Source organism: Drosophila simulans, chromosome 3L (genome assembly GCF_016746395.2).
Source record: "Drosophila simulans strain w501 chromosome 3L, Prin_Dsim_3.1, whole genome shotgun sequence".
In the NCBI taxonomy this organism is placed as follows: domain Eukaryota; kingdom Metazoa; phylum Arthropoda; class Insecta; order Diptera; family Drosophilidae; genus Drosophila; species Drosophila simulans.
The window spans coordinates 17,544,133-17,569,784 of NC_052522.2; the positions used below are offsets into that span (position 1 = coordinate 17,544,133).

General features: G+C 43.5%; 5 protein-coding genes across 7 annotated transcripts; 2 read left to right on the forward strand and 3 right to left on the reverse strand.

Moving 5' to 3' along the window:
* The first annotated feature begins 76 nt into the window (after window positions 1-76).
* Window positions 77-15,736, forward strand: LOC6738515 (gamma-aminobutyric acid receptor alpha-like). 3 transcript variants are annotated; one of them, XM_016171683.3, is made up of 6 exons: window positions 77-609; window positions 5,238-6,398; window positions 7,786-7,853; window positions 8,214-8,517; window positions 13,329-13,694; window positions 13,789-15,736. In XM_016171683.3, the coding sequence occupies exons 2-6, from the start codon at window positions 5,999-6,001 to the stop codon at window positions 14,721-14,723; spliced, it is 2,073 nt and encodes a 690-aa protein (XP_016032361.1). In that variant the 5' UTR covers window positions 77-609; window positions 5,238-5,998; the 3' UTR covers window positions 14,724-15,736. The 3 variants fall into 3 exon arrangements, with proteins under 3 accessions (XP_016032361.1, XP_016032362.1, XP_039149545.1); XM_016171684.3 differs by having other exon boundaries at window positions 77-276; XM_039293611.2 differs by having other exon boundaries at window positions 77-266.
* Window positions 15,572-17,442, reverse strand: LOC6738517 (glycerol-3-phosphate phosphatase). Its single transcript, XM_002085287.4, has 3 exons — window positions 17,311-17,442; window positions 16,062-16,749; window positions 15,572-16,008 (listed from the first exon to the last, which is right to left on the reverse strand). Exons 1-3 carry the CDS (start codon window positions 17,405-17,407, stop codon window positions 15,846-15,848), a joined length of 948 nt encoding a protein of 315 aa, XP_002085323.1. The 5' UTR covers window positions 17,408-17,442; the 3' UTR covers window positions 15,572-15,845.
* Window positions 17,443-17,554: 112 nt separating this feature from the next.
* On the reverse strand, window positions 17,555-19,455 carry LOC6738518 (glycerol-3-phosphate phosphatase). Its single transcript, XM_002085288.4, has 2 exons — window positions 19,191-19,455; window positions 17,555-18,578 (listed from the first exon to the last, which is right to left on the reverse strand). The coding sequence occupies exons 1-2, from the start codon at window positions 19,330-19,332 to the stop codon at window positions 17,728-17,730; spliced, it is 993 nt and encodes a 330-aa protein (XP_002085324.2). The 5' UTR covers window positions 19,333-19,455; the 3' UTR covers window positions 17,555-17,727.
* A 588-nt stretch (window positions 19,456-20,043) lies between these two features.
* On the reverse strand, window positions 20,044-22,542 carry LOC6738519 (mediator of RNA polymerase II transcription subunit 19). The gene is made up of 3 exons (XM_002085289.4): window positions 21,769-22,542; window positions 20,681-20,795; window positions 20,044-20,615 (listed from the first exon to the last, which is right to left on the reverse strand). The coding sequence occupies exons 1-3, from the start codon at window positions 22,204-22,206 to the stop codon at window positions 20,161-20,163; spliced, it is 1,008 nt and encodes a 335-aa protein (XP_002085325.3). The 5' UTR covers window positions 22,207-22,542; the 3' UTR covers window positions 20,044-20,160.
* Window positions 22,543-22,911: 369 nt separating this feature from the next.
* LOC6738520 (dihydrolipoyl dehydrogenase, mitochondrial) lies at window positions 22,912-25,363 on the forward strand. Its single transcript, XM_002085290.4, has 4 exons — window positions 22,912-23,219; window positions 23,529-24,056; window positions 24,120-24,998; window positions 25,060-25,363. Exons 1-4 carry the CDS (start codon window positions 23,178-23,180, stop codon window positions 25,123-25,125), a joined length of 1,515 nt encoding a protein of 504 aa, XP_002085326.2. The 5' UTR covers window positions 22,912-23,177; the 3' UTR covers window positions 25,126-25,363.
* Window positions 25,364-25,652: the final 289 nt, after the last annotated feature.

The following is a 25,652-nucleotide window of genomic DNA, read 5'->3' on the forward strand; positions in this document are numbered from 1 at the left end:
AGCCGCTGCCCCCATCACATCCAGCCACCCAGCGAATGCTGCACAATTCAATCTTCTGGCCTGGTCTCAATATCATTTCGACTCAGTCTGCGTTGCGCGCTTGGCGCGTTTTGACGTATTTCCGAATCTCCGCATTTTTCTCTGGAAATTGCCCGGTCCCCGTTTTCCGTTCGATTTGATTTGGTTTTCGCCTCGGTTGGTTTGTTAGTTTGTTTACTTTCGCTGCTCGTTGTCGCTGTTATTGATGCTTGGCTCTGGAGATTTCAGTGCGTTTTGGTATGATAAGTGCGGTTGCACAAGCACAGTTGGCTATGAATTTTGCGGAAAGTGCGCGCTGATGTAATTTTGGATAATTTAAATTTAATCACCGAAAATAATGGCATATACATTAAATTGAAAAAAAAAATCAGAAAACTAAGCAAAGCATCGATCAAATAATGTAAAACAATGAACTGAAATCTCTTCAAAAGAAAATTAACTTATAAATTAGTGGAAAAAAATAATTGGTATCTGAACTGGGTCTTAAAAATGTAAATAATGTTGTTGTTACTTTTTTCAACTATACGTACTACACATATGTTTTATACCAATTTTGTTATGTAATTTTGTGTAAGTGTCAAACTTGTGTATACATATATGCTTAAATAACGAGTAACACGGCGTATACGTAATTTTTTTAATTACAAAAATCTTGTAACCCATAATGCTTTAAGTATTTAAATGCATTATTTCACATCTCGGAATCCTTTTCGAACAGTAGTTCCGTTTGTAAACTAAGGAAACCCCTATTAAACTTTGAATTAGGTAAACACAAATCCGTTTGATTTTGTAACCAAGTGAAGGCACAGCCTCTAATTGAACTGTCAAATAGTAATTGCATAACCATCACACACTTTCCTACACAATCTGTGTCCCCTTAATTGAGTACCAATTAAACTGTCTGAATCAACCTAATTAACAAGGGGCTTATACATTATTTAAAATACAACATTGCAAAGTAATAATGGTAATTAAGCATCAAAATCCGTACATTCCATTATGTGACTAATTGAGCATCGAGATAAAAATATTTAAAATTAAAAACACATCTTAAACGCAAAAAGAAAAAATGCCAAATGAACATATTAAGAATCAATTGAAATGTGGTCATCCGCACTGGGCCAACAAATGAAAAATTCACAATAAACCACAAATATGACAATTTCAATAGAAACAACTGAAACTAGATGGCGGAGACTGCCGACATTGAGTGCAAATAAAATGCAATTATCGCTGATTTAAACGGACATTAGAGAATCATAAATTTTCCATGAGCACCACATGGCCACAGGGACTAGGGTTGGAAAATTTACTCCAACACCCGCAAATAATCCACCAGAGGATTTTGGTAAACCAGCATAACAAAAACTATTTGCTGGGAAAATTGATTGGACGACGGCAACTGGATAGAATATAAATACTTGAAAAATTCAAAGCAGCTGTGCAAAGAAACTACCTTAGATCACTTTATGTAAAACATAAAATTTTTAGGAATTTGGAATTCTAAATTAATCTAGCACTAAAGCTCATTAATCAAGTTTCGGTTAATTAAGTGAGTTTGAAGTCAATTAAATAGCTTTAATTTATTTGGAAATTTTTATTCAAAAATAATTAAACTATGAGCTCATTTTTCTAAAAAAGTGGAATTCGTTCAAGTAAATTTATCCAGGCTTTATCTTAAAGTTAAAAATTAACTAGGGTCGGCAAATAATTCAGTTATCGTACAGTTTAAGGTTGGGATTAGACGAGATTGTATGCCACTCTCTTATGCTATTCTGGCTTTCAAAGGCTTTTATCTTTTTTGGCAGATTTTGCATTTTTTTTGTTGACGCCGCTTGAGGCTACGAAACATCTCTTAAATAGAAAAATGCAAAGCATAAAAAGCGGCAGATGGGGCATCGCACTCTTGAGATTTACATTGTAAAGTGATCCCCTCGCCTCGTCGCTATATACAGAGTATGCAGCGTACAGTACATGATGCAGGCTCACAAAAAACTGCATTTAAATTAATTGAATTTTGTTGATTTTTTTCCGTCGAAGGGGCGACCAAGGCCCCAAATCCGACCATCCTGTCCTTCGGTTCTATTGCTCTTATTGAATTGGTTTGGGGACTTGTTGGCTGACCCACAAGTCAAGATTGTGGCGTGTCTGGTGAGGCAAGTACCACAAGTTTACTTAAGCGTCGTCCGAATGCGTTTTGTGTGTCATTATTCCAAAGGGGAGCCGAGTGGAAGGCTCTTCCATTTCCATTTTTTGTATGCTCTCTTGCATTTGTGTTCATTAAATTTGCAAGTAAGTTGAAATGTTTTTGTTTACTTCCTTACATCCACAACTGCCCTTGCTAAGCCTGGCCAAATGGAATGTTCAAAAATTATAAATGAGTTTGCGTTCCCATTAGTCGGAAATTGCGGAACTGGCTTTGGAGTGGTTTCCTCACTCTTTAAGTTCTCAAATTATAAAAATTCCATTTTGTTTTAGATCTCTCCATGCACTAGAAACGCCTATAGGATATCAATAACTCGAAAATATCCCAACTAGCTGGAATCTATGCCCTCCAAATCCAACTGAGCAAGGGAACCCACTTAGCGGAGACAAGAGTAAACATTTGTGCATTATAATGCCTCGACAATAGCGATTCAGCTGCATTTCACGCTTCCCTAATCCTCGCCAGCTCCCTTCGACAAACATTTCCGCCGAACGTGAGCCAGCTGGGGAGGAATATCCGTTTCCGAGTGGGGAACAAAGCCAAGGGAAAGTGGGATCGTGAGTCCGGAGACTGGGAACAACCAGCACGTGCCTGTCGCTCGACTGTAAAATAATTAGAGCAATTGCATTGGCCTAGGGCCATAAAGTTCGTGGTCGGGCAGTCGCATCTCATTCCCGCCAAAGAACTGACCGCAGTGTTACAATTTTTGACTTTCATTAATTAAAATGCGATTTTAATGCTACTTAGTTTAAGTGGAAAACTTGCGGCACCATCCTCATTCCCATTTCAAGGCCAAAAGGGCGTAAACTAAGCGGCTCATTCATATAATATTCGAGGGCCAAATTGAAACGCTCATCTCATTTGCAGGCAGGAAAATAATAATGCCAGCAGACTGCTCCCAAAATTCCATATAAGCCACCTGCTGCTGGGACTTGCGATGAACCACAAAGTAAAGGGGGCCAACCCATAATGCACCCATAGATAGGCACCAGATGTCAGGCACATCAACAGAGTAAGGAGCTCTATAAACCCGAAGTGAATCCGACTTGTGATGTACCCTGCACGTTATTCTAAGAAGGATATTGTGATAATGGTTATATTGGCTATTCAATCCCTTGAAGATAGAAATGATAGCTAAATAATTTTTCAAAAAATTTAATTAATGTATTACTGTCATTATTATTATAATTTAAATACAGAGACACTGTGCATACCCTTTCTTCCAAGCGAACGCCTTTTAACAATGCATTTCCACCAAAAAAAAAAAGAAATATACATAGGAAAATGTTTCTCAGCAGGCAAAGGGTAGAAAAGGAGGATTGGTGACGAGGGACAGGAAAACGTCAGCAGCCTTCAAAAATTGAGTGCAATTTCGACGCTGATGAGAAAATGCGTTGAACGTGCTCAAGTTGCTCTATGCCAAACCGAGGAAAATTGTTAGCAAGGCGAAAGTGGGTATTTCCACATTTAACTTTAACCCGTTCGCACCAGTTGACAAAAGGCGTGGAAAGCGATGGCGGCTAAGCTAAGCTAGAAATTATAAACGAAAAGGGACGCCCAGACATCGGTGGGTCGTGTTTCTGGGATGCCGGCTGATGTTTGTGCTTCTGGCAGCAATTTGTTTGTTTGACGAAGCTTGGCCATCAAAAACATAAAGTGAAGTGTAATTAGCAACCAAACAAAGCCGAGTATGTGGCTCTGATTTCATGACAGACAAAAAAGAATTTATGGCACTTTTGCTTAATTTATAGGGAAATAGGATTTCTTATTTAAGAATCTCCTAAAATAATGGAAATGTTCAGTTATAAGCATAAACTTTTCTTAATTATTTGGGTTAAGTTTCTGTCGACGGATGGCACTTCTATGGATTTTGCATAATATGCAATATTTTAAAATTCAATTCAATACCATATTATCCAAAACTCGTTGCCAAATTGACCTATTAAATATTATTCAATGTCGCCAGCCAAATAAATCCATTTAAAAGTCCAAGTGGCTTGGAAAATGCTAAGTAAATCTTTTCTCTAATCTCATTGTCCCGAAGTGATGTCTTGCTTTTCCCATGTGACAAATCAACCTAAAATAATGTGAGTTTCCTTCGGACTGGGCCGTAATTAGCTAACACAAGCGTCTAATCAAGTGGCAAGTAGCATTGACGTCGAGGCTAAATATGCAGCAGATGCTTGCTGATATCAGACGGCCGACTTGAAGGCAATAGCCAAGTGGCCGAGGAGCCACTCCAAAGTATTGAAAGTAGTTATCGCAACCTGGGCCGGATGTGACAAAGTGGGCTGAGGTGGCCACACTGGCCGGATGTCGGCATTGGCCAATGGCCATGCATAAAATTAGGTTAGTGGGTGAGACATAATTAAGTTATAGGGTCGCATTGTTTTTTCCACTCTCTCGCATTATTCAATAAGATGATGTCGTGGTGCCTCGAGGACATCAGACCTGGGTACCATCATCGGCATTATTCACTCGGCGCCTTTGACATTTCCGGTGGATTTTTCATTAACAAATCGCCCGGCTGTCGAGCTGGTTACAGCAGCGTCATCGAATTCTGAGTCCCCGGCATAGTTGATCTTAATTACTTGCCATCCATTAAGACAAAGTTCAGCGCAGATTAATTTTATATTATGCATACGGTGAGAATATGAGTGCTACGACTGGCGTACAGCTTGCACTTCATTTTTTTCCAGAGTGGACTCATTAATCTTCGACTTCTCCCAAACGTGCAATTTATAAACTTCAGATTACGCATACGCAATGTGGTGTAAATAAAACATGATATTAAGAAAGGTTGCGAAATAAGTTCTCACACTAAATAAATTTAAACAGCATAAGTGGATTTTATACGGTTATATGTATTTTTCTAAACTTAAAGGAAAATTGCGCATACGCCGTGTATTATGAAAAAAAGACTCTTAAATAGAATAAGAAAAATGTCTTTGCTTAAAATTATTACAATATAAATAAATTTGTTGTGTTCCAGAAAGTAAAAATTGATCCTGGAAAGTGTTTACAAAGCTTAATCACTAATTTAAAACTGCCAAATTATTATTGTGCTCGGTAATTAACGAAGCGATCGTTCTTAAAAAGTCGATTAATCAAATAACCAACCAAGCTACGCTTGGCAAGCTACCAACCAACGCTGATGCAACAAATGCAAAGAACTGTGAACTTGGTCAAATTAGCCACAGCCTGTAATCTTAATAGTTCATAGCTGATAACTGATAGCTTAAAATGCCGCTGGCTAATTGGCCAATCAAAAACTGCCAACTGCAAGTCCAACAAGTTTCAGCAATTAAAAAAATCTAAAGAAACTTGTCGCAAAGGAGACGAGGACACGGGCCAAGACAAACGGAACTAATGCCAGCCTGAAAGGAATCTCAGAAATTAAGAAGAAAACGCTTCATGCAATTGCTCTCGACCCGAGTGCAACTTCCGGTGCATAAATGAAAATAAATACGAGCAAAGCCGAGTCAACACACAGCTCAGGAAGAAGGCACTGTCATCAGCAGCAACAGCACGACCTCCAGAATGGGAATTTTAATGGCGATGGGATTGGGAATGGGAATGGCAATGCGAATGAAAATGGGACTGGGAATGGGCATGGCAACGGGAGCCAGAGGCCAGTTGGAGTGACAAAAGTTAGACAAACGGATGTGTAGATTAGACCGGCAACAACAGCAGAAGACTTCGACTAAACAATAGTTGCAGCCAGCGAGCAAACAGCAAACAAAACAGAACAATATGTGCACAATGCCAGCAACAACAGATGCATCCGGCTCCGGCGATGCATCAACTGACCTCATCGCAGCAAGGAGCCTCTCCAGCCACCAAGGACAGCGCTCCAACTTGCGCATATTTAAACTTTTGATTAGCTGCTGCCTCTTAATGCTGTGCATTTACCCAAATGCCTGGCCCTGGTCCATCGGCCCCGGATCGGGACCCTTCTCCGTCTCGGCCGACAGCATCAAGGGCCGCGGCGATACTCATCGCCTGGGTGAGATGGGCTCCCAGTCCCACACCTCTTTATCCTCATCCCTGCCGTCCTCGTGGCTCACCCAGAGCAATAACCATGCAAATATATCCGAGTTACTGGACAATCTGCTGCGCGGCTATGACAATAGCATACGTCCGGATTTCGGTGGTAAGTAAGCGAAAAGTCAGTACTATATCCATAGAAATGTCGATTAATTAAGTTAAATCTGTTTACTGGTCAAGAGGTCAAGAACCTAATTATGATACATTTAATGATTACAGGTGTTTATGTTTATTAAGTAATAACATTAGCTGGAAGTACAATAAAATGACTCTTACATAGGCTTATTCGTTCATGCTTTCTATGACAACCAACTGATTCGGAGTACCGAACACCCCCAAATCATTCAGTCTGTTCCAATTCCTGCGTTGTTTACCCTTTTGACTCCATCCCCATTCCAAGTGTAATCAGCATAGATTCGCAGATTTTCCGCTCAACGGAAGCATTTAATGAAGCGGAAATCGCTGCGGGGCGACACATCACTCACAAACGGCACCAAGGTGATAAATCCTGCCTTGATGATTGCCTCGCAGCTTATTGGGTAAATAGTTAGTGTCAAAACCGACAAATATTTACCTACACACAAACAATTTTATTGCTTTTTCCAAGCAACCAGAGCGTTTCCTTCGAGGACATTGCCCAAAACGGATAAGCAATTCGATTCGTTTTCAATCTCGCAAATGGATGAGGCAATAAAAATTTAAATATTTTCGAAATTTAAAATGCCATCCACTCAATTGGGGAATGGATTTTGGTCAACGTGGCGAAAATTGTTTTCGCTCAACGGCTTAAGACCAAATTACATTGTTTTTAACACTTCATTAAGAATGGGCCGTGGCACGCCCCCCTTGAGCGCCCTCCGCCCGCGTCGTGTGGCGCCAGCTGGAGAGGATTCAAAGGATACGCGGCAATGCATATCCGCATCCTGCGAGCGCGACGCATGTTTGCCGAGCGAGCTCAGCAGCAAAGTCATTAAAAACTGTTCGCATAGGCAAAATACAAAAAATTCCTGGGGGCTTCGGGAGGAGGCGAATCTAGGGCCTGAAAAATTGCATATTAGTGCAGAAAAGCTAGATAAAAATGAGTGTCAGCTGGGGATGGTAACAGATTCAGAGGGTTTGGGACTGTCTGCGAAGCGGCTTAAGTGTCATTGTTCGCACAGAGGAGCATTTAACATTTTCATTTGGGGGCTGCGACTCGCATATGAATATTCATGGTTGAACAGAACCGATACGCAGAGTACGGGGATTATATAGTTGGATTGCGTGGCCTTCAGTTGAAGCAAATCCCATTTCCATAACTAAACTAGGCACAGGCTTGAATGGTAACGTGTGAGGAAGGTAATAATGTCACAATGAGCCTTGCAATTAAAGTACGCAATACACAACACATTCGTGTACAGCATAGGTTAAATTTAAATATTGCATTTCTATAATAGTACTTGGATTTTCATTTGAAAAACTTTGTTTTCTTACCAACTTGCACTTTATTTCAGGACCTCCAGCCACTATTGAAGTGGATATAATGGTTCGCAGCATGGGCCCAATATCGGAGGTTGACATGGTATGATAAGAATATATTTTGAAATATCTAATCATTTACACCTTTAAAATAGGAATCATTTTCATCGAAATATCTTTATCTTTACTCAAAACCTTAGTAACTTATACAACATTTTATTCAAAATGTATGATTACATACGTACCTCAATACATATTGATATTCCTTTTCATTTGAAATCGTATGTTAAAGATTCTTAAACATACTTTAATTAGATCTGAGTTTTTTGTTTTCCTTATAAGAATCCATAGAATCAAGCTGACAACGCAGCATTTCTGCTTCCCAATTCAATTTGCAGTGACATCTCCTGTCTGACTTTCTTGCTTTTCTGCAATTCAGACTCAGCCGATTTCTTTATTGCAGACCTACTCGATGGACTGTTATTTCCGCCAATCCTGGGTGGATAAACGTCTCGCATTCGAGGGCGCCCAGGACACGCTGGCACTGAGCGTCTCGATGTTGGCACGGATTTGGAAGCCGGATACGTACTTTTACAACGGCAAGCAGAGCTATTTGCACACGATTACCACGCCAAATAAGTTTGTGAGGATCTATCAGAACGGACGCGTGCTGTACTCCAGCCGGCTGACAATTAAAGCCGGCTGCCCGATGAATCTGGCCGATTTTCCAATGGATATACAAAAGTGTCCTCTGAAATTCGGTTCATGTGAGTACGAAGGAATTTCGAAAGAATGCCAAGTGGCATGCGAAACTCAGCGCTGTAGTATAATTATGCATAATGGCTGCTTATTGCGCTTTGATGTGATTTGTTCTTCTCGTGCCGGCAAAATGTCCACTTGTTGGGTACGAAGGACAATGGACATGGGGTGGGGATTAGGCTGAATGCCATGACATTGGATGGAATGGGACTGGATTCGAGAAACCGTTGGCGACAAGAAATGTGAAGTGAGATATGTTGTGAATTGAAGGGGAAATGAAAGAAAGCAAGAAATGGCACAAGGGCCGGAAATATTCAAGTGGTTCCATGCGTCTGAATGCTAGGAGCGGATTAGATGAGGTAATGGTTTAATGGGATATCCAAATGTGGTTTGGAATCCCTACGCAGAATGGCCAAGTTGGGCATTTAACTCCGCCTCAGATGGGGAAAAGGACTTTAACTATTTCAGATCATTCTACAGTAGCAAGATAAATAAAACTACAAATTATATTCTTTAAAAAGTATTAACCTTTTTCTTACTTTATCTAAAATGTTTTATAAGTAGTACCAAAATTTTGGGTTCTGTGATACTTTAAAGATTATTTCGTATTTAAAGTGGGGCTCCGGACTTAAGGGTGCATATTACATACAAAAGCACACGTATTCTTGAATAGTTGTGGGCATATGGAGCGTGATGCTAGGTCATGTGGGAATAATTAAAGAAGTATGCAATGTGTTGAAAGCGAGTCTTCTGGCCAGCGAAGGTGCCACGTAGGGTCTAGAGTTGGAATGGGGGAGTAACGTGCAAGGTGTCATTAGGAAATACTCTTGCAATACAATGCGCCTGGTACGGCTTAAGTAGTTTGTATGCTAAATGCGGCGCTTTTGTCCGTGTTGACTCATATGCGCCTCTTTTGAGTCCATTGTTTATAAGTATGTAAGTATTCTTGTAATTGGTCTGCAAATTCGTATATGCATTACATTAAACGCATGGCGCCGACGCGCAAGTAGCCGCCTATTAAACTTGGGTGGGTCCGAGGTGAAAATAGAGTAAGGTAATGGCCTCAGGACGCATCCTTGAGTTACGCCGGCATGTTTGGGGTCTTTGGTGGCACGGCTGCAGCTGTCCCCACAAGCACAGAAAGTATGCGGTCCGTCTAGATTTGTATAAAAGTCCTTCATGCCAAACGAGCGACACGGTTGTTCCAAGTCCTTTTGTACAGCCAAATCGGTGATGGGGGATATGTGCTCAAAAGTACACGATTAAGCACTCCTTTTAAAGGGAGGCGCCATATTTTTTTAAATTGAGACTGGTGGGATTATTTGCATTTAAGGTTGCGGACGCAAATGTGAACATCTTTGCAATTCCCACTATTGCCCACTATTCCCACGATTGCCTCCGCTGTCACTTTGTCCTTCCCTACGACGACGGGATCCTCTCTTTGGCCCGATGACCACGCGCCTGATGATGATGACACGGCGGCGTCGGCGCCTCTTCTTTCTGGAGGCTGTGGTGGCCGAGGAGGATTCGGTTGTGGTGGCCGTGGACGAAACTGTGGTTGTCGTAGCAGCAGCCGTGGTGGTTGTTGCCGAGGCACTGGTGGTAGTAGTGGTTGATGCGGAGGACACCTGGCTGCTCTGGAGGATCAGAACGACCAGGACGGCCAGGGAGAGAGCTAGGAGAATACGCATGACGATGGGGTTCGTAGAAGATCAGACACTAATGTCAATGGACCAAACGGATGGATATTTATAGTACCTTTGGGCCAGGGAATGCACGTATTAGGTTTTATGCAAACACAGATGTGCCCCTTGTGAATATTTTTGGGCATTGTTTCAATTACAGTACCGTCTATTATTTATCGGGCTTTGTTAGGGTTATTAACACCTGTTTGGACGTAAATGGTAATTTTGCTTTCATGCAATATTTATTTTATTTTCGGTACATTAATCTTGATGCGTTTTCGGCTACTTGAAATTTTTTTTAACAAGAATAAACTTTATATTGGGATTTGGGATATGCAAGTCAGTTTGAAGAAAACCGAAAAAATGTATAAAGACATAAAGACTTGATTGTCTGCTTGTCAACTTGTAAAATATTAAAAAAAAAAATTGTGACAATAATTCAAATTACAACGATTTACCAAACCCATCAAAATTCATCTGGCGATTTACCATTTCGAAGTATCGTCGGATAAGGAATAATTTGTGGTGTTTCTGTGCTCCTCCCTTAACATATTATAGATATTAATATAAAACTAGCTCTAGTCAAAGTGATCATCTCGATAGAAATTAATTTTTTAATGCTTTATTTTGACTAACGGCAACGGGCTTCGAAGAAAGTAACCATTAATGCAGGATTTCAGTTGGCTGTCCTGCGGACTCGTACGATAACCCGTCGGCGATTGCCTCCGCTCTCACTTTGTCCTTCCCTGCGACGGCGGGATCCTCCATTTCGGCGGATGACCACGCGCCTGATGATGACACGGCGGCGCCGGTGCTTCTTCTTTGTGGAAGCAGTGGTGGTCGAGGAGGATTCGGTGGTGGTGGTGGCGGACGAATCAGTTGTTGTCGTAGCAGCAGCCGTAGTGGTTGTAGCACTGGTGGTAGTAGTGGTTGAGGAGGACACCTCGCTACTGTGGAGGATCAGAACGACCAGGACGGCCAGGGAGAGAGCTAGGAGAAAGCGCATGACGATAGGGTTCGTAGAAGATCAGGAACTAATGTCAATGGAACGACCATATGGGTATTTATAGAACCTTTGCGCTACGAGTATTGGGTTCTAAGCAAACACAGATGTGCCCCTTGGGAATATTTTTGGCCATTGTTCCAATTACAGTACCGTCGAGTATTTGGCGAGCTTTGTTAAGATTGTTTACATCTGTTTGGACGTAATAGGTAAACCCAAAATAACGCAAATACAACGAGGAACACATTATTTTTACTAACATTTTATCATAAAAGGTATTTCGAGTGAAAAGAATTCTTCTCTATATTTAGACTAGTAAGAAATGCATATTTAGCTAAAGTCGGAACCTCCTTTACCAAAGTTCAATATAACGCCAGTAGTAACTTAATTTGATTTCACTAATAAAATTTAATTTGCCCGTTACTCGTTGAGTAAAAGAGAATTGTTGAAAAGTATTTAACAGCTAAAATTAAGCTCTTACAGTTGTTGCCACGCCCAATCCAACGCCCACAAGCTGCAAAAGTTTTCCGCGAAAAACATAAATATAGCGATTAGAAGAAATTTACTCTAAAAAAGCAAAAATTTAAACAATTCGCAACTTAACTTATCTTAGACGTCATACTTTAATGTTCCATTTAGCAAATTATCCAAGAGATTTCTCAGAAACTTAAGATTATCCATAGCCACCATAAATATTCCAGCAATTTACGCAGTTTTAGCAGTTTTTAACGGAGAATAAAAAATCTTAAAGAAATGAATATTTGAAATCAGCTTAATTTAAAAACAAGGTTGAATGCTATAGTTCCTGACTATCATATACCCGTTACTCAGCTAGTGTGAATGCGAACGCGAAATTTCAGTATTTTTCTGGGAAATCAATAGATATTGGGGAATAAAATGAGATAGGGCGTGGCAATAAATATCCAACAATGTGGGCGTGACAGTTTTGGGCGGCTTAAGGGAGTTAGAGTGGGCGTGGCAAAAGTTCCTTCTGTCTGTTACATACTTTTTAACAAATCTAGTATATCCTTTTACTCTACGAGTAACGGGTATAAAAATTGTTTGCCTATTAGCAATTCTCTAAGCTTTCCTGCATGCTAAAATCGCACTTAATTACCATTTCCCCAAAATGTCCTCTTTGGATGCTGAACCAGGTTTTGTGCTGGCCATGACATGTCCATTATTTTTCGTTTACAAAAAAATAAACACCTCCTGGCATTTGATGAATTTCCATCACATTTCCTCCTATTCAAATGCAAAACAGAAAGTACGCAATGTAAATGAAGGCAATGGTACTAGTTTAAAATTTGGATACATTTTCTAGAGATAGGCAAGGTGTCTCCTGCCATGTCTGCGAAACCCACTAACTGCCTTTGCAGCTTATCGCAAATGAACAAGCCGCCACCCACCAACCTAGAAATGTATTATTACTTCCGATTTGTTGTGAATAATGCTGGATGGAAGCAGTCAAGAATTCAATTACCCCTCCATCTACACCTCCGCTCCCAAGTATGTATGTACACACATTGCCACCCGCTTAATGTTGACAATTTCCCATTTGATGCGAGCGAACTGAAAATATTGCCAAAGTCAGCGATTGCCAAACAGAGCCAGCAGATCGGGCGACGGTTTGCAGGATGAGAGATGCGGATTTTGGGTGGTGGTAGGTAAACCGATTGCCGCATATGGCGCAGTGTTTGGCAATTTGTGCACTTTGGAGCAGCAGCTCCAGCAGCATCAAAATAAAATAACTGGGCACACGTGAGGCAGTCAGTGATTGAAAGGCAAACCGGCGATGGGATCTCATAGGGAGATAGGTTCCGTAAATGACTAGAGGTAAGGTGCTAAATAAACTTCAAGCTTTTGAGCTCACTTGAGAGTCATTCATGTTAGTTATTGAAACTGACTTTAATAAAAACTTAAAACTGGGCAATATCTTCTTTGTTATATTGGTTGATGGACAAATAATAAATGGGTGTTCTAAGTTCGTTTCCCTTCCCGCGTGACTTAGCCAATTCAAATATCCTGCCCAAAAGTCACAGTTCAGGACACAGCTGAGTTCCGCTTGTCACCCTTTTAATAGACATTTGTCCAGAGCGTGTTGCATTAATTTGAAAATCAATCGAAACAGTTGGCTACACAACGTCCGATGTCATCTACCGTTGGAACAAAGAAAGACCACCCGTCGCCATTGCCGAGGACATGAAGCTGTCCCAATTCGATTTGGTCGACTGTCCGGCTGGCAATTTAACGGACATTGTTTACAAGGCGGCTGCTCCAAGACCACAACGTCGCCCATTCAACAACAAGGATCCACCACGACCCACCAGCAAGGTAATGACCACTTTTGCCGGTCCGGCGGCAAAGAATCAGCATGTCCGCGGCACGGGACTCAAGCTGGACAAAGGAGCCTTCGGTACCGGACGGGATGCAACTGGTGGCTCGGGGTCGTCCACCGGTCTAAGTGGCACTATTACGCTGGAAACAAATCATCCGTGTAAGTAAGATACATTCCAGGGATTGTAATTAAATTGATAAAATATATCTTGACGTTACTATCATACTACTATATCATACCCTGCTTTTTCCAGCGGAGTACTCCATGTTGATGGTGAACTTCCACCTGCAGCGGCACATGGGCAACTTCCTGATCCAGGTGTACGGTCCCTGCTGCCTGCTTGTGGTCCTCAGCTGGGTGTCCTTCTGGCTGAACCGCGAGGCCACTGCTGATCGGGTTTCCCTCGGGATCACTACCGTGCTGACGATGACCTTCCTCGGACTGGAGGCTCGCACGGATCTGCCCAAGGTGTCCTATCCCACGGCTCTGGACTTCTTCGTGTTCCTCTCGTTCGGCTTTATCTTCGCCACAATCCTTCAGTTTGCGGTGGTGCACTACTACACCAAGTACGGATCGGGGGAGTGCTATTTTATAATCGAGGAGCTGGACTCGGAATCCGGGGAATCCGAGACGGAGCCACTGACCTCGGACTTTCGGGGCAGCACAGAGTCCAAGATTTACGAAGTCATTCCTTTGTCCATGTGCGCTATTAGCATGCCGCCGCCTCCCACTCGGCTGGGCATGCTAACCTCCAGGAATCGGAGGCCCCGGAACAGACGACATGGTCTGTGGAGCATGAAGCTTCTGGGGCTCTTCGACTGGCGGCGAAGAAGAAAGCCGCCACGTGCCGACTCCGACGAGGATGAGGATGACGAGCAGACGCAGCTGAGGGCCAACGAGGCACCGACCACGTCTGCGGCAGCTGCAGCGGCACAAGCTGCTGCACAGGCTGCTCGGATCAGTCCTCCAACTGGAGGTCGCCGCAGGATGTCCTACTATCGACGCGAGGAGATGGAGGCCCGAAGGAAGGGCAAACGAACGCCACAGTACAACTCCGTGTCGAAGATCGATCGCGCCTCGCGGATCGTCTTCCCACTGCTATTCATCCTTATCAACGTGTTCTACTGGTACGGCTACTTGTCGAGGAGCTCCAGGATTTTGGCCAACACGCCGGATGCGAGCACCTGATGTTACCTTTTAGCAATTTAGACAGGGTCCTCGAAGAAATCATTAAGCGATCGCCGGCAGCAAACTTACAACTAAAGCTAATGGAAAGCGAGGCATATGCAGAGTCGCGGAATTTCAACACTGCGATTTTATCAAATTTTTTTTGCAGATGCATCGTTTAAAATCAGCTTAAGACAAGGCGTGGGGGGAAAATCAGTTGGGGGATCGGGAAAAGCAGGGGATGGGTTTAACTTTTCAGATTCAGTTACGCTCTTATTCTGATTTGCTACCAAATGTGACAACGCTTTATGGGATTTCTTTTCGCGCTAAATTGCTAAAGTACAGAAAACAGAACTCAACTCTAACATATCAGAGGACTTGTTAAAACGGACACTCTCGAAAATGTCGTGCTTCAACAGTCAAAATATCGTAAAAAATTTTCGAAAACAGGTGTTTGATTATTTCAATTTTACAAAAATATAACTTCTGTGATACTTGCTTGCTTTGTTTTGACAATTAGCAGCTCACATCGACGGGTGTCCTGTAAATTTGTTGTACAGCTAACCAATAAGTTGAATAGTTTCGATTATGTGTGTGTCTTAAATAGTTAACGTTGATTAATAATTGATTTGCAAGTCACAGCACAAGGAATTTGCACTTAGTTGAGCAATTTGTTTAGTTCATTGCAAATTACAACTTTTATATGGGATCACCAAAAGATAGGAACGAGTTAGAAATTGCCGTCTCTGCTTTTCTGACCCGGCAAGTAATAGAGGATAAGCTAGTATTTTAATAAGTCACTCAGCCTATATTGTTAATTCAAAGAAAAGTTAGTGGGTCTAAAATTTATTTGGGGACAGACATAAAAATGAATATTCGCAAATGGTTAGTGATTTATTTGTGAAATATGCGTTGTTGTCTTTAAAAATTTATTAGCTAGATTTGTTCATGGATAACTTTCAGACCCAGCAATTTTTCACCCACTCTATATATGTAAAGAAAGTATCCATCAGAGAATGTTACTTGCCGGCAGATACAATATGTACAACTATGTGTAAACACACTAACTAAAGCCAAATAAAAGTCGAATTAAGAAGTTGATAACGAGTAGATTGCTGGACGAGAGTCGCCTGGATTTATGGCTCACAAAAGGTTCAGCAGATCGCCCAGCCGGGGCAGATAAAAGTCTGGCTGGGGCAGCCTGTTTTTTTCCCGCCGGACATCCGAGAGATTATTGTATCGACCCGTGCCCACCAGAAGCGATAGCATGCCACAATTGCTGGCGAAAACGACATCAATTTTGAGGCTACGGGAGAAACTCATTAGGAAAGCTTGAAAGGATGTGTTAATCCCGCTTACCAGTCACCAATCATAAGCGTTCGCTCGGTACGTAGTCCCTCGGCCTTGGTAAGGGGCTCAAGGACCAATGGATTTGGCTTGCCCATCTCGAGGGCTTCTCGCTCCGAACAGGCCTCGATTCCGGCCACAAAAGCTCCAGTGCCGGGAATACAGAAGGCTGGATACTTGTGCACGGCATCCCGGTTGGTGACCAAAAAGGCGGCGTCGGGATTACTGCACAGGATGTGACAGGCACGGGCCATCTTGCAGTAGCTGAAGTACTCATCCCAGCCGACCACCACGGCACCCACGTTCCTCGCCGCCTCGGGGTTCCCAAACTCGCGTGCCACAAAGTCCGGCCATTTGTCGCCCGGAGGCAGTTCTTCTGTTCCTCCGGCTCCGTAGCTGTCGATTCCGTGCTGCCTTAATTCCCGCGCGATGGCCGCATTGCCCACCACATAGACCTTGTGCCGAGTCCTGTCGAACTGCGGACTCCCAACCAGATAGTCGGCGATGGCCGCCGTGGGCGATATGATGTGTCGGTCGCTGGGTAAACGGAAGCCAAGGCGCTGGGAGCGCTCAAAGAGCTCCTGTCGCGTCTTCAGTCCATTGTTGGTAATCAGGTACACTTTTTTGTCGAAGCGATCCTGCAGGGCATTCACCACATCCGGAGCACCCGCGATGGCCGTGTCATCCTGCCAAATGGTGCCTGTGCATTTAATGGATATTTAATTTGGTGTCATTTGAGGAGGTTTGAAATTAGAGATATATTTTCTAAAGCAACTAAATTATATTTAATTTAACACAATTTTTAGCATTATTTTTAAATAATTACAAACGAAATTTCTGTTTGGTAAGCCCAATAGCACAGTACATGGGAAATATTTATAAATTAAATTTGACTGGTCTGCATAAAGATTTTCAGGTATAAACATATTCCTATTGATCAGGTATAAATATATTCCTAAAAATATAAATTGATTTCACCAGCCTTAAGCTATTACCTTTTTCTAATAACTAACGATCTTACGTTTAAAGTTATCAACTTACAAAATTAAAAATAGTAATAATCGAGGTATCATGATGGTGAAATGTAAACTTTTAGCTACCGCGATCGCCAAGCTTTTCCCCCACCCATGTAAATTACCACCGATATTTTATATATATCTGTTTTTTCAGTGAACCGACAACTCTGGCAAAAGCTCCATAGCAGCACTCACAAGCCCAACGTACCGCTCTCTGTGGCACCTTAGCCGCCCTTGAAACTCACCGTCGCCGTCGCAGAGAACCGTGTCGAAACTTTGGAGCCACTCGCTCACCTGCTCCCCGGATAGGCCGGTCAAGTCGATAGCACCGCCTCTGGACATTTTGCTTCGTAGACCGCTCCGCCAAATGCTTGCGACTCGACTAAATTGGCGACGGGCTGGCTGATTCCGATTCACGGTGATTGGGGAGAATGTGCTATCTCCCTTTCGCACAAAGCTCGCTCGGAAAAACAAATTGAGTCGGGCATATCGGTTAAGTCATCCGTCTCACAAAATGCTTTTTAATTTATTTAAATATTCTTTGTTCTCTGGTATAAATTGCACTATAAATTTGCGTTAAATATTAATAATCTGTCCTGTCTATTGAAGTTAAATGTAACATCTATACAAACACATGTCCGTACTATTTACTGATTACTGATTCATTTCAAGGCCGTCAGGCTGTTCACGATCGATGGCAACAGATCTCCCAACTTGGGCAGGTACACGTCTGGTATGAGCTTCTTCTCCTCGGGATCCTGGCTCAGCTTCCAACGCTCCACGTCCTTCAGCTGATGGATTCCGGAACCTACGAGCAGGGTCTGGAACCCGCAATTGAAGCCAAGAAGTATGTCCGTATTGGCTCGATCTCCGATCATCAGAGTTCTTGATGGATCGATCTTCTTCTCCCTGACCAGAGACTCGCAAATGGCAGGATTCGGCTTCCCGATCACTACAGGATCCCGCTCCGCACAGGTTTGAATGGCCCGCACGAAGCTCCCGCTGCCTGGTACTATCATATTGGGCATGGGGAAACGCTCATCTGTATTGGTAGCCACGAACAGACACTCCGGGTCGTTCAGGTACGAAGCGGCCTTCATCATCTTGGGAAAACTGAAGTGCTCATCGAAGCCAACAACCACGGCTCCGATGTCCGTGTCCAGTTTTAAATGCTGTGCCATGAACTCGGCCAGCGATCCCTTCATGGGTTCGGGGCCCACCTCAGTGTGCTCAATGCCCACGGCGTCCAGTTCCTTGGTGATTCCCTCGCTTCCGATCACGAATACCCGCTTGTTGAAGTTCCGTCGTTTCAGATACGCAGCTGTGGCATGGGCTGTCGATATAATGCCATTCTCCTTGATATGAAAGCCCAGCTCGACGCCTTTCTTGAGAAGTTCCGACCGGGTCTTCGTCGAGTTGTTAGTGCAAAAGTAGATCGACTTTCCCATACCCTTCAACTGGTTCATCACATCCACAGAGCCCTCCAGAGCCTGGCCATAGATCCAAAGGACACCTGAAGTGAAAAAATGGATTAATACCGTGGAAGAAGTTGCTTAAAACTAAAAAAGGAACAGAGCTAAAAAGGTTCTCACTATGTAGTTGTTAGTTTTATTGATGCCATTGATCAAATTGATAAATTGAAAGGAAATATCATTCAAGGCAAAGAGGTCAGTTTGAAATTAATGCTAATACTTCATTGGTAACTTCGCAAAGATACATAAACGAAAAGAAATAAAAGCGTTTATGATTAAGGCAGGAAATACAACATTTGATATTGCATATATAATAACAATTTTCTTAATTGATAAGCTTGACAAATATTAATAAACTTAAGGCTCATCATTATGAGCATTAGGGCATTTATCAAACTGCTTTTTACTGCCAACCCTACATCAAATGATGATTCACAAGTTATGAGGGCATCCGAAAGTCGACTTCCCGCCATGTCACGCACTTCACTCTTTGACATTGAAATACACGACGCAGCCACAATACAGAAACTATTGGCTGCTGACGTATTTGGGCAGAATGTGGTATACACATATTTTTATGTAACGCAGCTTCCTGGGGGGAATCCTGCGTGGGGGGAGGGAGTTTGGAGTATGCCACCCCACCACCCACTTACCATCGCAGTCGGTTATTACACTGTCGAAGCTTGCTAGCCACTCGGTCACCTTGGCGGAGGACAATTCCAGGAGATTGGTGCACGACTGCTTGTACATGTTGATAGCTGCCTGTCGCGAAAATCTGGCGAAGTTACAACTCATCTATGGCTTTGCAGTGACGACTATCTTATACACATCACTTTTAATTTATTAATTGACTCTCGATTGCGAGAAACTCCCTGAGAATTAAAGCAGCTGTTGGCGCCTGTTAAGGCTATGTTACTATCTGTCAGATTTCAGCGGAGCTGTTAGTGCGCCCTGTTAAAGTCAACAGAGTGCTAACAAGTGTTTGGCGCCAAATTTGAATTTAAGGGCTCCTTGGGAGCAGAACTTCTGTGCAACAAATGCTTATATCCGAAAAATGCATTTAGCCCCCTCACCCGCTGGTAAACACTCACTTTTATCATTTGTATGCTTGTTTATTGTTTTATGTGCCTAATCACTAAAATTAATTACTTATAGTACAGGCATTTTTATTTTGTTGAATCTCAGCTTTCTTTTGTGTTTATAAACTTGCTGGAAGAACAAACCATTGCAGAAATTTAATTGAAATACTGACCCTACACGTTACAAAGTTGGTAAGCAAATTAAAAAGGTTGCAAAGCAGCGTTTTTGTGGGGGCGTGGCGAGGGTGTGTTTGTGTGGAGGGAAGAGCTGGAATCGAGAGCGAAAACGTTTTGTACCATAACTTGCGTTTAAATAAATCTCATTAAGCTAGCGCGAAAACGAACGGAAAATTGTTGGCTAATTACAGAAATAAACTATTTTACATTTACGATAATCATAAATTAATAACTAGGACACGAAACGATATCGAGAAAATTGCATGTAGAGGACCGAGGCCCTCTGCGTTTTATTTTATGTTGCCATTTGGGGTGCGTCTGCTGATGAGAGGTAATGAGCCAAGTCTATTTTGCTAAAGGATCCTGCCTAGAACTGCGACATAAGCAGGCTCCCACCGCCGCCGCCGCCCCCACCTCCTCCTCCGCCGCCGCCACCTGGACCGCCGCTCGTGCCCAGCACAGATCCCAGCAGACCGCCACTTGACATCTGCTGTTGCTGCATGGGCATCTGCTGTTGCTGCTGCATCTGCATCGATGAGGAGAAGCTGTTCATGTTCCCCACAACGCCAGGCCCCATACTGGCACTAAGGCTGGACAGCCCGGGACCAGGTCCTCCTCCCAGCGATCCCAGACTAGTGGCTCCCATTACACCCGCTGCTCCGCCCAAGCCCGCTCCACCGGGCAGCATGCCCACGCCCGGTTCGGGGCTCTGGTTTTTCTTTTTACGCTTCTTCTCCTTTTTGCGCTTCTTGCGCTCCTTGTCGTCCTCATGGCGTTTCTGCTTCTTGTGCTTTTTCTCGTAAGTCTCCAGGCCGGCCGAGTCTGCAAGATGGTTATCATTGGGTGATGTGTGATCGAGTTGAGCGATAATTCAACAGATTGCTTACCGAGCAGCGTGGATTCCTGTCCCGTGGTCACGCCGTCTTTGTGTTTGTGCTTTTTGTGTTTGTTTTTGTGTTTACGCGCAGGTGTGACATATGTGGTACGATACTGTTCCGGCAGCTGAAAGGAGCACCAGAATCGGATAAATTAGCAATGTGAACGTGCAGAAGAAAAAAAAAAATAGATATTTTATGCAATTTGTTCTAGTAACGATTTATCCATTGGTTGACATATATGACATGTTAAAAATATTTCGCGAAACCTTTTAAGATGAAAAACGATCACTCTACTATAAAAGCGTATATTAAACATATATTTATTAACCCGATATTATTAGATTGCATATAGGTTAAAAAAACAAACAAGAATATTAAATACCAATAATTCAATAACAAGCAAGGAAGGTGGCTTCGTCAAGTTGGAGCTTACACAATCAAAAACAACAATGGTAGCTTTTTTTCCTTTTTTGGAATATCATATTATCAAACCATATGGCAGCAATATGATTTAGTGGCCTGATCTGGCGCGTTCCGACTTATACACCACTTGCAACAAAAATTTTAAACAGAAAGACTAGTTTACATAGAAACGGGCAAACGGGCATTGCTATACCGACTCAGCTGTTCATAATCACTGCGTTGCGAAATACTGACTCTATATACCCTTTACAAAAGTGGTTCAAAGGGAAAACCAACATTTACAATCTTAGTTATTTATGTAATTTTCGTGATTAATGATTAAAATATTTGTTTTTTAAATTTATTGTTGAACATAAAGAAAAAGAAGTACACCTGTAAAATACTACGATGATCGTGGAAATACATTACAGAAAAGACGCAACCAAATAACACTTCATAGTAGATCAGTCTGTGCCAGAACTAGGAGTACGCTTAAGGGATACCAATATTATTGCTCTTAAATCCAAATTTCATATGTAATATTTAAAAGGCGAAAATAATGAATGCAAATGTATAGAGACCCAAAGCAGTGAATAGCGTCTAAATATTTCTTGAAATGTTGAATGTGCCAAATCTAAAGATTCGTCGTTCTTAAAACAGAGCAAACGAAATAAAAGCATATTGGGAAAACCAACCGGTCCGGGATGCAGGCGGAATCCGGCCAGCTGCACGGGGGTCAGCGGAAGAAGCTCCTTTCCACCAATGGGCGGCTTTTCGATCACGCTCCGCAGCGTGCTGTTCTCCACGGGATGCGTGATGAGGTCGTTAATGCCGGGGATGTTCTGCAGAAACGAGGCCAGCGACTCCTTGAACTTCTTCTCCTTGAACTTGGTGAGTGTGTGGTGCAGTCCGTACTCGGTCATGAGATCCTTGTCGCCGGTAAGTTCTGCCTTGGCGGGCGGTTCCTTCATGGAGTAAAATGGCCCCGTGTGAATGATCGTGGGCGTCTTGCCCAGCGAAATGGTCGTTTTCAGGGTGCCGGAGGAGTCTTGACGGGCCACCACGGGTGATCGGCCGCCGCCGTGGGGCGATGACTTCGGTGAGTCCATCATGTTGCCGTAGTTGCTCATCATCTTGGAAACTCAGCGATTCTCTTCACTCTTGGCAGACCACACACACACTCGCACCGCACCGCACACGCTCACGCACACAGGGGCACAGCAACAAGGCAAGGCCAGCCGAAGGTGTCGCCTGTCGCGGCTCTCGGGCTACGCTGGCCAAGCTCACACTCTGCAAAATGCGCCGCGTCTGCCCGGCACTTCGGCGGACTCTTTTCTGGTCGAAAACTCAACTAATTATTTGCTCTTGTGGCGTTTTCTAACAGATTTCGGGGGCAAGTCTCGCCATCTTGTTGTGTCCGCGAACCAGTGTGACCGCATTGCGACAGCTAGCGAAATACTGAGGCTTCAACGAAAACGCGAGATGAACGCGCCGTAAAAATACCAAAATTGTTCTGGGAAATATCACAGATGGGAATACCACACAGGGTTGTAATGTGCGGTAAACTATCGAGCATTCATCGTATATATACATTTTCAATTACTTTTGTAAATAATATAGTCACTTACTTTTGAACTATTATTATATGTATCGTATGTATGCTCATATGTATATTTTTAAAACAGTAATTTTAAACAAATACACAAACATTAATCAATGGCTGCCGAAACTGTAAAAGCGGGCTTGCACATATAGTTTGGTTTGATTTTAGGTAGCTTTTACTATAAATGACCCATAAAGTGAATATCTTATAAACTAGCAATTGAGGGACATATCGTATTTTGAACGATCGTCAAACATATATTTTTATACACAACTTTTTCATACGAAATTGTTTTAGAATTTCAAATTCCAACATAGTGGAAAATTTCCAAAACAATCGATAGCACGCTGGCCATCATATGACCACTATCGAATGCACATCGCCAGCCCTGCGACCGCTCCGAGCCCCACAACACGAAAAACAGTCGGAAAAACACACATCAAACTAGTGTTGTGTTTGTAGTTAAATAACGATTATCCTCATAACTCGCCCGCACCAGCCATGCAGTTCACGCTCCGTCATGTTGTTTCGGCAGTAGCCAAGGTAAGGATCGGGCGACATAACCGATTCCCCAAACGCCATCGCCCCTCAAGTTATGCAATCTAACCTCACCGAGGAGGTCGAGAAATGGGCAGGAAAAGGCTGGAAAATGCACTTGGATCACCTGCAGTGCTCATATGATCCCAGTGGGTGATTCACTGGCGTTTGGGGGATTTGTTTGGCCCCGTTTTCAAGGTCGCTAATTGGGCCAATTATCAGCTGATAGTCGGCCAAAGATTAGTGCGAAATGCGTGCGACTGGCGTGATAAATGATAAGGTGCCACAACATGTAGTAATCAGCCGTCTTTACAGACTCCTCTGCGCACCAATGCCGCCATTCTGGGTGCCCTTAACGCCCGCTGCTACTCCAGCACCCACGAGGCGGACATCGTGGTGATTGGCTCCGGACCCGGTGGCTATGTCGCCGCCATCAAGGCCGCCCAGATGGGCATGAAGACGGTCAGCGTGGAGAAGGAGGCAACTCTGGGCGGCACCTGCCTGAATGTTGGCTGCATTCCCTCAAAGGCGCTGCTGAACAACTCCCACTACTACCACATGGCCCACTCTGGTGATCTGGAGAAACGTGGTATTAGCTGCGGTAGCGTTAGCCTGGATCTGGAGAAGCTTATGGGCCAAAAGTCTAACGCCGTGAAGGCTTTGACCGGTGGCATTGCCATGCTCTTCAAGAAGAACAAGGTGACACAGCTGACGGGCTTCGGCAGCATCGTCAATCCCAACGAGGTGGAGGTTAAGAAATCCGACGGCTCCACGGAGACTGTCAAGACCAAGAACATCCTCATCGCCACCGGCTCGGAGGTTACCCCCTTCCCTGGCATTGAAGTAAGTACAAAACCTCTACAGCGCGCTTGATTACTAATGCATGCCATTCAAAAACCTTCACAGATTGACGAGGAAGTTATTGTGAGCAGCACTGGCGCCCTGAAGCTGGCCAAGGTGCCCAAGCATCTGGTTGTCATCGGCGCCGGTGTCATTGGTCTGGAGCTGGGTTCGGTATGGTCGCGTCTGGGCGCTGAGGTCACTGCCATTGAGTTCATGGACACGATCGGCGGCGTGGGCATCGATAACGAAGTCTCCAAGACGTTCCAAAAGGTGCTCACAAAGCAGGGACTTAAGTTCAAGCTGGGCACCAAGGTGACGGCTGCCTCTCGCAGCGGCGACAACGTTACCGTGTCCGTGGAGAACGCCAAGTCTGGCGAGAAAGAGGAGATCCAGTGCGACGCCCTGCTGGTCAGTGTTGGACGTCGTCCCTACACCGAAGGTCTGGGTCTGGAGGCCGTGGGCATTGTTAAGGATGACCGTGGCAGGATCCCCGTCAACGCCACTTTCCAAACTGTGGTGCCCAACATTTACGCCATCGGCGACTGCATCCACGGACCCATGTTGGCGCACAAGGCTGAAGATGAGGGCCTCATCACCATTGAGGGCATCAACGGTGGCCACGTGCACATCGACTATAACTGCGTGCCCAGTGTAGTCTACACGCATCCCGAGGTCGCGTGGGTTGGCAAGAGCGAGGAGCAACTGAAGCAGGAGGGCGTTGCCTACAAGGTGGGCAAGTTCCCCTTCCTGGCCAACTCTCGTGCCAAGACCAACAACGACACCGACGGTTTCGTCAAGGTTCTGGCCGACCAGGCCACCGATAAGATCCTGGGAACCCACATTATCGGACCTGGTGCCGGCGAGCTCATTAACGAGGCTGTGCTGGCCATGGAATACGGAGCCGCTGCCGAGGACGTTGCCCGCGTTTGCCATGCGCATCCAGTAAGTGATCACCCAATCTGATTTGAACGTTTCCAGCCTAATGCACAATCCTTTCTTTCAGACATGTTCCGAGGCCCTGCGTGAGGCTAATGTGGCAGCTGCCTTTGGCAAACCCATCAACTTCTAAGCACTTCCCAATCCCTGCCAGATAGTGAAGAATTTTGCACCGCGTTTGAAATCTTTGAATAACCCCTATTCGAAAAATTATCCTGACGGCCGAAACGACAGTCTCCGCATATTTGTAACTCTCAATGTAGGAACAGAAAAGTGGAAAATATAAATAATGATAATGGCGCCAGGCGTTAATTGCAATGTAATATGTGTATTAAGCTAGAATAAATACAACACTGTTTGAAAACTCGAAACTGCAGTTCAGCAGATTAATACCTTTTCAATATCGTTAGATTTTCGGGTGTACAACTAATAAAGCTACAAGCTAAACAAGAATGGAAAAATAGGCGTCCTGTTTTAAAATTTTTTTTAATTGGTCTCTAAAATTTATTTACCAAGAAACAATTAATTTTATTAATACGTTAACAAGAAAAATGTAAATAGCTAATAACCCTGAATAGTTATAAAAGAATGATATTAAATAAAGTTATTGGTTCAATAAAAATATTCATTTCTTAGTTTTAGTTGAATAATTTCGAATGC